Raw genomic sequence first — 15,490 nt, forward strand, 5'->3', positions numbered from 1 at the left:
ATACATAAGTAGTTAAAAGAACAAATGCAAAGATTCAGCTGAGGTTGCATTGCACTCCAAGTTAGTATCATATCAAAAATAAAAAATAAAAGATAAAATAAAATAACTTTTAGGTGCCCATTCTGTTGATTTATTAAAGAGTTGGTCACAGCCATACATAAATATTTCTATTATCATCATCATTATTATCATTTTTAGGGAAATTCAGAGGAAATCAACTTGACAACCATGCAGGGTACAAGCCTCAGTCTCAGTTTACTGGATTGTAATATACATATATGTTTGTATATATACATTTTTTTCTTGTTTTTATCTGAGAATCTTTGTGGTTGGCATAATGTTTCCATATAAATACATATATGCATTTCTGAGATTTCTGCTTCATGATCAGAATTAGGATTGCAAATAAGTTGCTTTCTGTCTATTGTACTTTTTCGGTCTGTGCATAGACAAATACATGTATTATGATTAAGCTTTCTGGGCAAAACTATTTCACGAGGTCATCACATAATATCATTATGTGAATGTAAACACAAAAGTTGTGAGGAGATGAAAATACATAGGTAAACAAAATACAGAGTAAAATATTCACACATTAAATGCATAATCACTTACTATAAACTTTCTCCATTCATACATCCACATATGTACCTTTGAAGAATACAAGGTTTTTAAGAACACAAATTACAGAAATGACTATCACCACTGCAGGACCATACCTCATGCTGACAGGTTAGGGATGTAATATTGCTCTGAACCAACCATTCAAACCATTATTTTGATAGTTTGTCTCAAATACATTATTTGTTTTGAATATTTTATAGAGCTTTCAGAACCAAGTAGAGCTACAGACAGTTTAGTTTATGCTGCATTTTGTCTTACTATATTGTGGACTCTGTATTTCAGGCAGATAACTTTTCAGACTCTTGATTAAACTGAAGATAAAATTCTCATAGGGTTCGTTCTGATAAGAAGTGTAGAAAAAAATGCTGCTGTAAATCCTTAGTGAACTAAAGTGAATGAAGATGTGTAACCTAATTTCAGCCAATCATTATCACAACAGGCAAGCGCATTAAATTGTATTTCAACTACAAAGATTAATCATTAGCACAGGCAAGTTGTTACGCATAAATGGCAATTAATAAGTGGTGCAACGCAGCATAATGATAACACTTTCACTGGGGGGGTTTAGTTTGTGTTCCTTAGTGAAAGTGATCTTCATGTTATACCTTTTGTTTGTTTGTATTTCTTTAAATTCATCTGTCATGAGTCAGTTCCTTGCTTCTCAAGAACTGCATCATGATCTATCACTTCAAATAACAGATTTTAATTCGTGGTATATGATGAGTGGGACGTTGGGTTTCCCATAACCCAGCTATGAAGCACTCTTGTTCGCCTGCAAGACAACAAGTAATAATGTTAATGATGATAGTAATGATGATAATAATAATATTAATAATAATAATAACAGCACATGATTATAGCAATAAGAATATGGTATCATATATATCTGTATGTTTTTGAATTCTGTACAAAGCCTTAATAAAGGCAATAAAAGACCAAGTGATTTTTTTTTTCAATCAACGTGAGATGAGTTGAAGACGGAAAAGATGCTGGCAACACGGATGCTATCCACAGCAGTTCCAACCGTCAACCCTTCTCGTATTCAACGACAGCTTGCTCGTCTCGCCCGTTGCCAGGGACGACTCGCCACCGTGGCGACGCTTGAGTTCCTGGCCTAGTTTCCAGAAGGTCTCATCAATGTTTGTGGAGTCCTTGGCAGACGTTTCTATACAGTCTACCATCGCGTGGTGACTGGCCAGCGCTTTGGCGTCCTCATAGTCCACCTCCCGTATGTGTTCCAAGTCCTTCTTGTTACCTGCACGAGAACCCACGGTTAGATACCAGGTAATCATCAAAATCTTCATGTTTTCACCGAATGAAACAATGCTATTGGGATTATGAGCAACAGAAATATTGGATATATACAGATTAATTCATGTATCATACACTAATGGTGCTAAAGTTGATAGACCCAGGGCCCTGTTTTATGAAGAGTTAAAATTGATTATACAGTTGATTTCAACTGTATGTCTATGTCAGCCTGTGTGGCAAGGAAATTTAAAATCGATTTTATTTTTTGATAAAACGGGGCCAAGGTGAATCACATTGATGATGATGGTTAGCATTATCACAAAAAAACCCTATTCTTGATCATTGATTTGTTGTCATCCTAATTATCAATTGACATTTTAGATACAACTGGCAAAGGCAATTCAAGAAGTTCTCAGATAGTTTGGATTAGAACGTACCTCACATAAAATACCACTGCCTTCAACAATTTTTGTGAGGGAAGCATGCAATCTATGTGCATCTCACAACTGCCTTCACACTTAGCTTTCTGAATAAAGAGTCTGTATTTGACTCACGGCAGAGCAGAGCTTTACATCACTCCCTACCACTATCATTATTTCATTTGATAACTGGTGTATGGTGGCAACTTTACATTGTGGACTCTGCTTACATGACATCTCATCTTGTCCCATTCATTTTTTTTTTTTTTTTACCATACTGCATGACGACAAAGCATATCAAGTACTGTACTGGCTTTGTATCAGTCTGACTGAGCTCTTTAATCATTTGTTTATCCATGCAACTAAATCGTCCCAGCCTAAATTGAAACATTCGAAGATCGTTTCTTTTGCAACATTCTTCAAGACCATCTATGCTCAATTTCCATAACTTTCACAAGATTCACTGTTTGTTAATCATTACATACCAACATTCAGCTAGATTGCAAGTAGTACACATCTATATAGATGTGTCATAGCAATCTAGCTGAATGCTCCCTTGGAATCTGCAGTTGTCCCTTACATCCTCACCTAATAAAACACAGACCACACTGCCACCCGCATACTTCTGAACATCTTCGATCCATCTTGGGACGTTGCTGAACGTTTCCTTCTTTGTGATATCATAGGCTATGATGACTCCATTTGCACTCCGGTAGTAGCTTTGCGTTATTGTCCGAAATCTCTCCTGACCTGCAGTGTCCCACACCTGGAGCTACATTGGCAAAACATACCATTGTACAGGAACGCATTAAAGGCCTGTTGAAGCAGTTGCAGTACAAATTCCGTAAATTAAATCCCCAAATCCACCTTTAACCTCAAACAAATTTATTAGACCAAAGCACAACCACACAATTTGTAATCAGTACACAAATTATAAGGAATCATCCATTATCTGTTGCAAGTACTTGTACATAACATAGATTACATAAAATTCATGATATACACGTAATACACATAATATGCAGGATAAAAGTTTAATCATCTTGATAATTTGAAACAAACCATCAACGTAGCAAAAGGACTGGAAAATTAATATGAATTGATGTGTGACGATAACGTAAAGCAAGCTGGCCATGGCATATTTTGACCATTAACATTAACACTGTCCAAAATTTGACCGCCAACTACGTATAGACCACTCTCTAGATAAAACCTATGCTTTTTGTGTGCTGTTGTGTTGAACTTTGTCACTGGAGGTCAACCCTTGGTGTGAGCTTTTAAAAACAATTTCATTTGTTGCACCACACCATACCATGCCATAGTAGCGTTCGTCATTCAGCACTAGATGGCGCTCTTGCGTATCTTGTATGTACATCGTTTTCTACACTCGCAGTGTGTGCAATTTCTGAGCCCATTTGCGACGATCGCTAGCTGTAGCAGTTATGACGGGTGCATTGATATCATTCTTTTCAAAAGTAATATGGCCATACTGCAAACAACATGTTCAAATCACAAACCTGCACTACTTTTGCCATCCTGTACGTGGGTTTGCGTCTGCTACCTACCGCTAGTAGCCCGAGGAGGACGATCTGTTCGGCATGCTAAGTCGAAATTTCGCACTTATTTGTCGTGACCTTTGGTGTATTTTGTACTTAATCCACATTATGGCAGTATCGAAATTTCACTTTTTTCAAAATTGAAATGTTTTCTTATTTTTTAAAAGGAAAATTTATCGAGCGCAAGTTAGCGCATGTGGCAAGAACGGTACATGAAATGAACCTTGCAATGCCTGTTTCAGTGAAATTGGCTGCCCGATCGGAGCCCGTGAAGAGCTTCGCGCTTGCAGCCGCGGGAGTCGCTAAGGGTGTTGTGTGATTTACGACTGCCCACAGATGACGCGCGCTGGCTCAGCTCTCTACTTACAATGATCGGCGAATCGAAGCCGCTCGCTACTGCAATGGGAAAATCGCAAACGCGAAAAGTTATTAAAATGCAAGATTTTAACAAGAAAACGAAAAAAATCGGCTGATTTCAACACTTTTCATGTCTATATTAGGTATCAATCTACGGATAATTGATCTCATTTCATGGCTTGGTGTACATCTGATTTTTATATGAAAAACGCTAGCCATAGGCATAGCCATGTAGGGGTTGTCCTAAATTTAATTTACATTTATTTTTATACTTTCTTCTTACCTCATCTAAAGCTTCAGACTACAATTCACGTAAACCACATTTTACAGCGATAACAACGTTCTGCTATGCTACCCCAGTGTGAGTGATGGCAATATCATATGACATCAATGACTCACTCGTGACTGAAACATGGCCACACATACAGTTAGCTGTCAGTGCAGTGTAGGAGTCGCGTTTAGAAATCAACAGTCCCACATATTCATTCTTGTGTTTGTTATACCAACCTTAACTTTCTTGCCATCTATATTCAATGTTTTCATCGTAAAATCGACGCCTATGGTGCTGTGCTGCTTCTCGAGGAAAGTCCCAGACTTGAAGCGTTGCACCACACATGTTTTGCCGACTCCTGCGTCTCCAATTAACACAATCTTGAACAGGTAATCAAAAGTCTCGTCTGAGCTATCGACGTAAGACATTGCTGCTGATGTTGGCTTGTTATGGATTGGTAGACACGACATCAGCCACACGGCGGGTGCACTCCGATACAAACACAGCAGCTCACGACACAGGTGTAGATTCGAACACTGGTCCTGTATTGTGTCCGCTTTTTATGACCACATTTCTCTGCCTCACCAACTGCCTAAACGTTCGGCGCTTGACAGCGGAAAAATAAACGAGCTTTATCCGTGATATACTTGCACAGGACAACGGAAAAGTAGGATCACATGCGTGTTTTTATGCATATGCGATTTCATGAAAATGAGATGAGGTGACCCGCGGCCGTATGCCGTATCGTGCGTGTGTGGTTGGTACGTACTGGAGCAGTAATGCCGTCGCGCCTCGGATGATGGCTGCGACTCGTGATTGCATGCAGAACACACTGCGTGCCTTTATTATGCGTACACAATTCCACGTAGGCTGCTAGCGCATCGGTAACTTATGGGTGGAGCAATGCCATTTTCTTTTAAAGAATGTAGGTCTATGTTTGCGTTAGTGAAGCACCTATTCAAGGTGACTCAAGGCCTGAAACAGGGAAAAGACCGTATTCAAGGTGACTCAAGGCCTGAAATAGGGAAAAGACTTTTACGCGATTATCAGGCAGTGGCCAAGTAGAAAAACGCGTCGTGTCAAATCCTTGATCCGGGCCACATCATCACTGTCGAGGTCGCGAGCGAGGGAGCTTCCCCTTGAACCCCACCCACCCTGCACCCGGGGGGCCCCCACTCGACGGTCGACTGTGTATTTTGCTGCTGTTATGAGCGTTTTTCAAATGCTGATTTTCACGGTCACATTAAATGTAGTCAACATTCTGCGCTAACTGGTCAGCTGATTGCGCCGGTGACACGACATTTCATATCAATGCTCCTGATTGCTCCAATGTTATTTTCTCCAAGGACTTTATGTTAGGGTTAAGGTTTAGGGTTGTGGCTTAATGAGGATTAGGATTAGGGTAGGGGTTATGTTTGTGGGTAGAATTTATGTTTGGCTTAGCGTGCAGGTATTTCAGATAGGAGCATGGTTGTCTCATGAGCAAGTGTCATGGAACCGATTGCGCAATATCGAGCATGACCTAAATAAAAAAAAAATATATATATATATATATATATATATATACATATATATATATATATATATATATATATATATATATATATATATATATATATATATATATATATATATATATATTACATGTGCAATGAGTAGTTATGAGTAGTTGAATTAGTGAAACTGCACACGCAATTAGCAAGATAGAAAATATGATATAAAGTTGGTCATAAGAAAGTGTGTCAGCATGCATAAAAGACGTACAATTCCCAGAACATAATGAAATGGAGCACAGAATCGGAACGCTGATGGAGAAACGGGCACAGATAAACACAAATGTAAAATGTGTTGTCGCGGCCTATGCATAGGCCCAACATAACAACACAGCTGGGGAAAAAAAATAGAAAATAGAGGAGAGATAACAAAATAATCATAGCCAACTTCAAGAAATCTTGATAGACTGTGGAAAGCGGGAGCACACACGGATGTGACACCATCGGCAGGGGAAAATATACATTGTGACATTCCTCCCGAGTCCTGCCTGACTCCTCCTCAGGGCCTCACGCCCACTTCCCCCTCGCCCCCCACTGATGCCGAGAGAGGGTTAAGTTCTTTACACTGCGGGAATAGTGGGTATCCGCCTGCAGCTCTCCTCCCAGCAAGCTTGGCTTCCCCATCATGCCCCCCCCCCCCCGCGCCTTCAATTGGCATCCATACGTATCGAAAACGTATAATACGTTGAACAGAGATGTTGTCTTGCATTATTTTGCTGTCGATTTGTCTAGTTATTCTCACTCTTGTTGTTGTTGTTGTTGTTGTTGTTGTTGTTGTTGTTGTTGTTGTTGTTGTTTGATTGAATGACTGAACGGCGTTTTACAGTCAGAGTGAAATGTAAACCAAAAACATTGTTATTTTGGTCTTTTACAGTTGCCCGCTAAGTGTTCACTTGCTCTTGTGCCGGTGAGATTTGTGTTTGAGCGTATATGTTTTATTTAATTCTCGCGTGTTCCGTGTCCTACATTATTCACTTATTTTCAGTCATTTACTCATTCAATCCGCTTGTTTATCAATTTTTTATTCATGTATAATCATTCATCCAATTACTATGGGTCTCTTTGCTCTTAATTCTCTCTTCGCTGCTCACTACATCCCTTGCTGAATTCCTATTATTTGTATCATAATAATAGGCCTACATCAGATAAAGGAGCCTGCATGGGATAGTGTGCCAATAGTTTTCACATTTTGCAGTCCATTAAGCAAGATTTATCTCAGGAAATAATGATATACCTGAATGTATGAATTGTTTTCAGTATTCTAGATTTAGGAGTCTTAGACCCCGTTTACAGTGCGAGGCCGGGCTCGGCCGCGGCTCGGCCGCGGCCGAGACCGGCCTCAATTGCGCGGCCGAGCCTCGCAATTTTGTCCGTTTACACTGCTGGGCTCGGCCGCGCTTTTGATTCAAACCTTTCAATATTTTGTCGTAGTGGCGCTCTGCTTGTAAACAAATGCAATTTGGTATTGTCTGGTTTTCAGACCCTTTGCCAAATGAATTCCGTGGCGACGAAGTCGCCGTTCGGGCAAAGGCCTTTGCCGAAGGAAAGAATCCTTTGCAGGACAAAACCACCTTAAACTATACTAGTTTTCGACGTTGAGGGGGTTAATATCCTGAATAGCGAAAGATACAGGCAGAGGGTTTGGAAGCCAGACTAAAATTGGCCGCGCAATTGGCCGCGCATTTGGCCCAGTTTGCGTTTACACCAAGAAAAGGCCGGGCTCGGCCGCGGCTCGGCCGCGGCCGAGACCACCTCCAGAGCGAGGCCAAATGCGAGGCCAATTTTGGCCTCGCATTTGGCCTTTTGCGCGTTTACACTGAAGCGGGGCTGGGCACGGCCGCGGCCGAGCCGCGGCTGAGCCTCGCACTGTAAACGGGGTCCTAGACCCCGTTTACAGTGCGAGGCTCGGCCGCGACCGAGCCGCGGCCGAGCCCAGCCCCGCTTCAGTGTAAACGCGCAAAAGGCCAAATGCGAGGCCAAAATTGGCCTCGCATTTGGCCTCGCTCTGGAGGTGGTCTCGGCCGCGGCCAAGCCGCGGCCGAGCCCGGCCTCTTCTTGGTGTAAACGCAAACTGGGCCAAATGCGCGGCCAATTGCGCGGCCAATTTTAGTCTGGCTTCCAAACCCTCTGCCTGTATCTTTCGCTATTCAGGATATTAACCCCCTCAACGTCGAAAACTAGTATAGTTTAAGGTGGTTTTGTCCTGCAAAGGATTTTTTTTCCTTCGGCAAAGGCCTTTGCCCGAACGGCGACTTCGTCGCCACGGAATTCATTTGGCAAAGGGTCTGAAAACCAGACAATACCAAATTGCGTTTGTTTACAAGCAGAGCGCCACTACGACAAAATATTGAAAGGTTTGAATCAAAAGCGCGGCCGAGCCCAGCAGTGTAAACGGACAAAATTGCGAGGCTCGGCCGCGCAATTGAGGCCGGACTCGGCCGCGGCCGAGCCGCGGCCGAGCCCGGCCCCGCACTGTAAACGGGGTCTCTATCTACGGGGTCGGTGACTCCTATATGAAAGCTCTTTATAGGCCCTTATAACTGGCCTCTGCGTTACTTTTCACATTAATTGCTTTCAATTCATACAATGATTTTTTTAAAGGTTAACCACAGACACTCAAACTGTAACCAAACATTAACATCAGGAGAATGCATCAAAATTAACCAGAAGCACTGATTTCGTGATTGAAGAAGAAGAAGAAGAAGAAAACAACAACAACATAAGTTTTTGAGATAGCATGATGAAATTATTCAAATGGATTTTGTCCAGTTGATTTAATACTTACCAGGTTTACTTTGAATCTGCAGTAAGTTCCGATATTAATCAATGCTTGGATACAATCAATATGTTCTTTTAAGATTAGGCGTGCAGTCTATCTGGGGCCCGTGGAAGGGCTCACAGACAGTGCATACAATCCACTTTTTGGCGCTAAACAAAAAAAAAAAAAAAAAAAAAAAACCCAAAAAAACAAAGAGAGAGAGAGAGAGAGAGAGAGAGAGAGAAATGATCCAAAATTAAAACAAGCCCATTTTATCCGATTTCGTACGGACTACGGAGTGTCTTCTAAGGATATTGCATAGCTGGTTTTCATCCCTGTTTTAGATATTCTCCATAGGTTGTTTTGTTGTTCTTTGTGTGTTTTTTTTTTTGATTGTTGTTGTTGTTGTTGTTGTTTTGTGTTTTTTTTTTTTTTTTACTCTGCGCGACCAGTAAACACTCAAGGCAACATCAGTACACTAACCGTTATGGTTGAGTCGTATATTTAACCAAGGAGGTTCAAAGAGATCGATTGGGTTCCAACTGGCTATTATAGGGTCATTCTTCGCTAAGTGTATATTTCTGGCCTTACAAATTATTGAAAGAAAAAGTGTCTCATAAATGAAAAATCTTTCATAAGGTGGGAAAATCACAATGAATGTTGATTTCATTTAATACGGACACAATCTTTATGGGGTGTTTCCTAATTTAAAATACCTTTCAATTCTTAGTGTTGCAGTAATAAACATATGCAAAATGTGACGTGACGGAGATGACATTTTGTAATTTATTCTAATATGGCATAAACAAATTTAAGGATATATATTTAATGCAACTGAAAAAAAAAACAGTAGCGGTGGTTAGGACTTCCAGTACGAGTAACACCATACATTTTTAATATCACTTTATTGTTATTTTGTACTGAAGAAAAAATTCCCTCAACGTGATCTTCGTCACTTTTCGTGACGGAGATGACGTGACGGAGATAACGGGTATAACAATTAATGGCCTCATCATCTTCCTAATCCATTCACCTGCCGTAAGAACCGTGTGTACTGGGAGTAGAGGGTATGATTTTCTCTCCCGTTATGCCACCAAAATTATAAATTAATTTGATTTGATATGTAATCTTAAGCGTTCGGAGATGACGCTGAATAAGGGTACGGCCTGACTTTTGTCACAAATTTCAAACAAATTGTAACTTTCTTGATTAAAGTAGGAGAAAAACCAGGTGAGTTCTTCAACTTCAGCATGTAACTGTCGTGTATAGCACTAAAATCGATACTTATAGGGTACTCGACATTTTTTCGTTAATGGCGCCCTAAATGTTCGTGACGGAGATGACGCAAAATGGCGGGACACACAATTTTGACTTATTAATTTATTTTTTTCTTAAATCGTTTGATATTGATATATCTTATGCTGATAACTTAATAGTACGCTGTGAAATGATTAAGCATTTAACAACGTTTCAACATGCTTCCATCTTGAAATGCGACATAATTTGTAGTATCAGTGGGACATGGGGTTTTCAGTGGTATACGGATACGGGAAAATTGAAATAATAGGTCAGGATAAACAATTCATCCCTTTTTGTATGTTATTTTAATTATATGAATGTAAGTTATTGCAAACAGAACAGAAAGTAATGAAATGACCTTTTATTTTTGTATATTACCTTTAAACTCGCGGGACACAGAAATATACACTTAGCGAAGAATGACCCTATCATTATTCAAACAGCCGTTAGTTTCCTATGGAAGAACAACGAATTCTACTTGTGCATTTGCGCCTTTGATGATCGTTTTGATGCCACTATTTCTCTGAACAATCATGAATGATGAACAGCGATGATTTTTTTTTTTTTACTTTAACATACAGTGTAGATTTATTTTGCTTGTTAATCAATTAACTCGTTGAAGACGAACTGATTTAATAACTCGCAATTTCCATTAACCTGTAAGCCCGAGAATACCCGGGACTACAGTCTTCAACGGGTTACATGAAATGAAACTTCACCTGTATACTAATGATAAAGCGTATCAAAGAGAAGTAAATCCCGTCTAAAAACATTCGTAAAAGTGTAAATCGGCATGTTATGTTGGAAAGTCTTTGGACTTGTACCCTCCTTCACGGAAAGCCAATTCGATCACTTTCCGATCACTTTCCGACAAATGAAACTGATATGAATATGATATGTCATATTATATACATGTGTATAGTTCTTCATGAATTGATATATCAAATTAGTGTTCAGACATGTCACAGTTGAATAATTTTGATTTCTATTTCAGCGACATTTGCTCAGTTTCTATTCGCGCATACCCGTGTCTTTATTAGTGTGTGCCGCTCGACTCAGCTTTTATGTAGGTACATTGCACGAGTAGGGACGGCGAAAAGTAATTACCATTATAAAAGACATATTTTCCTTTTAGAGAGTGGCTGTATGGTCATTATGCAATAGGACGTGAATCCATTTGTCTTCCTATCTGTGGGGCAAATCCAGTTTAGCACACATGCTTCAAATATTTTTGAGCGGCGGCATCGATGGAATCAAAGGGCGTATTACTGTTGAGGCTCCATCTCTCAAACCTCCTTGATATAACCCAAAGCAAGTTTCTATAATAATATAATCAGGTGTGCATGCACCAATGATTCTAACAGCCACACGTCTAGCTCTAAGATTATATAGATGCATGAATGTGTTTAAAATACACATGTACACATGTACTTCACTATTCTTCTCACACTCTTTTTCTGTAGATATCAAAGTATATGGGAACTTTGTACCGCGAGTGCCTCCAAACTTAATTGCGATTAGAATTCTAACGTTGGTTGTTAATCTTCTGACATATAACCCGATAGTAAGCAGACGGGTGTCGGGGTGTCCCGAGTAGGGGAAATTTTGAGAAGAGATAACAAAATGTTCCACAGTTTAGGAACAAAACTTTTTAAAGATTCTAAACCGTAAGAGAATGATTATGCATGAAATTGAAACTACATTGTACAAGTAACTTTCCAAAACTGCACAAGGTGATGTGAGAATTCTGTGCACACCCCCTCCCAGATACGAGCCTGATCTAATCTTATTTAAATTTCTTCATTTTCTCCTGTCTCACCCAACTTTTATCCAAAAGGAAATCTACATTTCATATTTGCACCCATCAATGTTGGCCAAAATGACTATGACTATTGTAAAATCAGCCGAGGTGATGATGGTGTCATTGCATAAAACCTCTTCCATTAATTTTAACATAGTAATATACAGAACATGTGTGTGTGTTTGTTTTGTTTTTTATATTTGATCAAGCATAACAACTCACCTTCTAAAAAGAAGTTATTATTCTTTAATCATAAAAACTATGTAAAATAAAACTTGATAAAATGTGAGTGCAGACCTGCGTGTGGCAAATTTGTGAAGGGATACATTATTTCATTTAAATGCTATCTCTTCTTGTGACAGATATGTCTGTGCTTTGAAAACAGGAAAGTATAAGATTGTGTATTTTTATTGTTTGTCTACTTCTATTCAAGAGGGAATATTCTCTGGTGTAAGTTTCACTCACATAGTTTCACTCACAGTTTCACTTATTACTATATTTCACTTATTATTCTTTAATCATAAAAACTATGTAAAATAAAACTTGATAAAATGTGAGTACAGGCCTGTGTGTGGCAAAGTTGTGAAGGGATACATTATTTCATTTAAATGCTATCTCTTCTTGTGACAGATATGTCTGTGCTTTGAAAACAGGAAAGTATAAGATTGTGTATTTTTATTGTTTGTCTACTTCTATTCAAGAGGGAATATTCACTGGTGTAAGTTTCACTCACATATTTTCACTCACACAGTTTCACTCCATGTGCATCACAGATTAACTCCATTTTCTCACTTTGGGCCTCCATTGCACCCATGAAATCAATAACTCTGTCCTATAAGGACTGTCTGCATTTATTGTATTTTTTTTTTCAAACTTCATGTACATTATGTTTGTCTCTCACACCATGCACACAAAGCACTGCTCTTTGTATCCATATAAACACAAAACCAAACATGATACAAGTATGAAATATATGAAATGTTTGTGGTTACCAAGAACTCTTCTTGTTTTATTTCACCCCTCATAATTGTTTCACACGAGATTACATGAAGACAAGACTCACATGATTATTGACTTCTTGCAAGTTCAATATTTAGCCAGTTATAAGGTTTTGACTTTACCCTGTATAAATGTTTGAAGTATGCTCAGGTTGAAAGAATGTTAAAACACATGTCATATCAAACCAGCAAAACATACAATGAAATTATTACAATTCATACTGTAGAAAAGAAAAAACATAAATAAAAAAGCAGACAGCGTAATTCAGTGTCATATTAGCAGAATCACTGACTCCTTCATGTTGGGTAAAGCACATGGATAATAAATCTTTATTTCAGTTCTCATTTTCAGACCCAAGCTGGACAATGCAGAAACACTATGCAAGTTTTGACTTAAAATAATGATTTTTTTTTTCTTCAAATGATATGTTTTTCCTACAAAGACTTCTACGATAATCATCAGTGACTCAAACTCTTGAAAACAATTCAATGAAGAAAAAGGACCACATTGAAATGAATAAGCAACAAGTTGCCTACTAAAAGCCATCACTTCCTATTCTCAGGCAACACATCAGAGTAAAATTGATCAGGGCAACTAGTGATAAAGTGATATCTTTAATTGGCTTGTGCTCAGTGCAGCTTGAAAAGTTGTACTCTACCACCTTCCTGAATATTTTCTCTTCACATTGTATCCTCTCCTGCAAGTATTCCACACAATACTGAAAAGCCGTGCCATTTCTGCAACAATGACCTTGATGGCAAGTACAGTTCGACCTCTCCTATCTGGCCTTCCCTTATCCAGATCTCTCTATTATCCGCATGCAATGTCGACATGTTTTTTTTTTTTTTTTTTTTTTTTTTTGTTCAATCTAATAATTATGGGGAAAAGGAAGATTTCAAACTCATAGCAAAATTCCTACCCAAACTCACATGAATTACATATTATTTACAACTTAATTAACAAACATTCACATCTAATTTTCATTTATATAACATGCATACAGACGTTCACTACCCCAAATCACTGCTAGAACACCGACAGAAAACTTTTCATTAAATGAGGTGATGGTACGGGCAATCGTTCTTTGGCAGTTGCGCATGTATTAATATTGAGTTTCCAATATCCGGCCAAATCCCTTATTCGGATGAGCACCAGTCCCGACATCTCTAGATAGGAGAGGTCAGACTGTGTACAGAAACTAACTGGTAGTGGGAATTATATGCTGAGTGCCACGGCCCTCATGTATGCTGTACCGTGTAGTTATGAAAGTTTTGAAAGGAGAAGTCTTATTTTTATCACTTTATAATGACATCCAATCAAAAGAAAAATCTTTAACACTTTCACAATGCGCTACCATTATAAAGCTTGAACTGTTTCCACATAGAGCTGTTTGAAGACATTTGGGAACTATGGAGATGAGACCTTAGGAGAAGTTTCCTTTCAGTGGAAAACCCCAAGAGATGTATGATGTACAATTAGATGGGCAGTTAAGTAAATCCAACAGACATCAAAAGATGTCATTCATGACAAGGCAGGAACACTGCCAAGATTATATCATGCTGCAACACAACCTTTCTGATCATTGCAGCAGCTTCTCTGCATTAAAAAAAAAACATATACAAAGGTAATGAAACATGGAGCATTCAAGACTGTAGTGAGAACAGCATACCAAAGACAGAAATGAAAATAAGTTTTGCAAGATTGCATAAAAAAAAGTAAGTTAACAGTCACACTGCTGAAGAATAACGTCATGTTTGCTACTGCTGATATTCCAAAAGGCTTCTACGACTACAGTTTTCGCACATTTTTGCTATGAGTACTCAATTATACTTCAGTCTATTCTTGCTGCTTATATTCCTGTTGTGTGTTCAATATTTTGGCAGACTGTGATCACACATTTCACCTGAATCATACCATGGCCTTCAATAACAAAGAGGTCCTCAGGATTAGAAACTGGGTTTTCATTATATCAGGCACTTGTCATATCAGCTGCCAAAAACTATACAAAAAAACAAAAACGAAACAAAACAAAGATGTTGGTTTCAATGAGACCAGGGCAAGAGTTGGTTACTGTTAAATTAGAAATGTTTGCGTGCATTTTAATTTTGCAAATTTTGCAAGACGCAAGATTTGCAAAATTAAAAATGTACACAAAAGTCCTTGTCAATACTACATGCATGAAATGCCAGTGGTAATTTAAACATAGAGTGTATTTCATGATGCAAAGAAGGCCATCAGCTCCACTTCGCGACAATTTCATGCTACGAAAATATCTTGCTTTAAAGTTTGCAGGTTTTCTGTAGGTCTCTTGACACTGAGTTTGCACTGGATCTTATTTTCACTTCACCAGTGCGGGATATGATCCTGTTTTCTCTCTTTCATATTACCTCATAAGGATAAATGATTACATTTTTGACCTTTGAACTTTACTCCCTTTGGTCAGTGGGGGGTCTTCCATTTGCACAGAGTCGATTGAATATTGATGAGAGAATCAACATATCTCACTCTGCTCACCAGAAGAGTGAAATGACAAAAAAGGAAGAAGAAAATAAAGAACATGACACATTGGTCATAAGATGAAAAACATATTTAAACAAAAGAC

General features: G+C 38.7%; 1 protein-coding gene across 1 annotated transcript; it reads right to left on the reverse strand.

The window, feature by feature from the left end:
* Positions 1-1,532: 1,532 nt before the first annotated feature.
* LOC140241814 (ras-related protein Rab-43-like) lies at positions 1,533-5,205 on the reverse strand. The gene is made up of 3 exons (XM_072321572.1): positions 4,715-5,205; positions 2,883-3,066; positions 1,533-1,879 (listed from the first exon to the last, which is right to left on the reverse strand). The coding sequence occupies exons 1-3, from the start codon at positions 4,946-4,948 to the stop codon at positions 1,629-1,631; spliced, it is 669 nt and encodes a 222-aa protein (XP_072177673.1). The 5' UTR covers positions 4,949-5,205; the 3' UTR covers positions 1,533-1,628.
* Positions 5,206-15,490: the final 10,285 nt, after the last annotated feature.

Source organism: Diadema setosum, chromosome 2, assembly GCF_964275005.1.
Source record: "Diadema setosum chromosome 2, eeDiaSeto1, whole genome shotgun sequence".
In the NCBI taxonomy this organism is placed as follows: domain Eukaryota; kingdom Metazoa; phylum Echinodermata; class Echinoidea; order Diadematoida; family Diadematidae; genus Diadema; species Diadema setosum.

Bases quoted from the DNA above. Each gene is read 5' to 3' on its own strand.
- LOC140241814 (XM_072321572.1), bottom strand. From the start codon at position 4,948: ATGTCGTGTCTACCAATCCATAACAAGCCAACATCAGCAGCAATGTCT. The intron at 3,067-4,714 runs GTTGGTATAACA...TTGCCAATGTAG, and splicing joins TAGATGGCAAGAAAGTTAAG to CTCCAGGTGTGGGACACTGC. The intron at 1,880-2,882 runs GTGAGGATGTAA...GTTCTCGTGCAG, and splicing joins TGTGGTCTGTGTTTTATTAG to GTAACAAGAAGGACTTGGAA.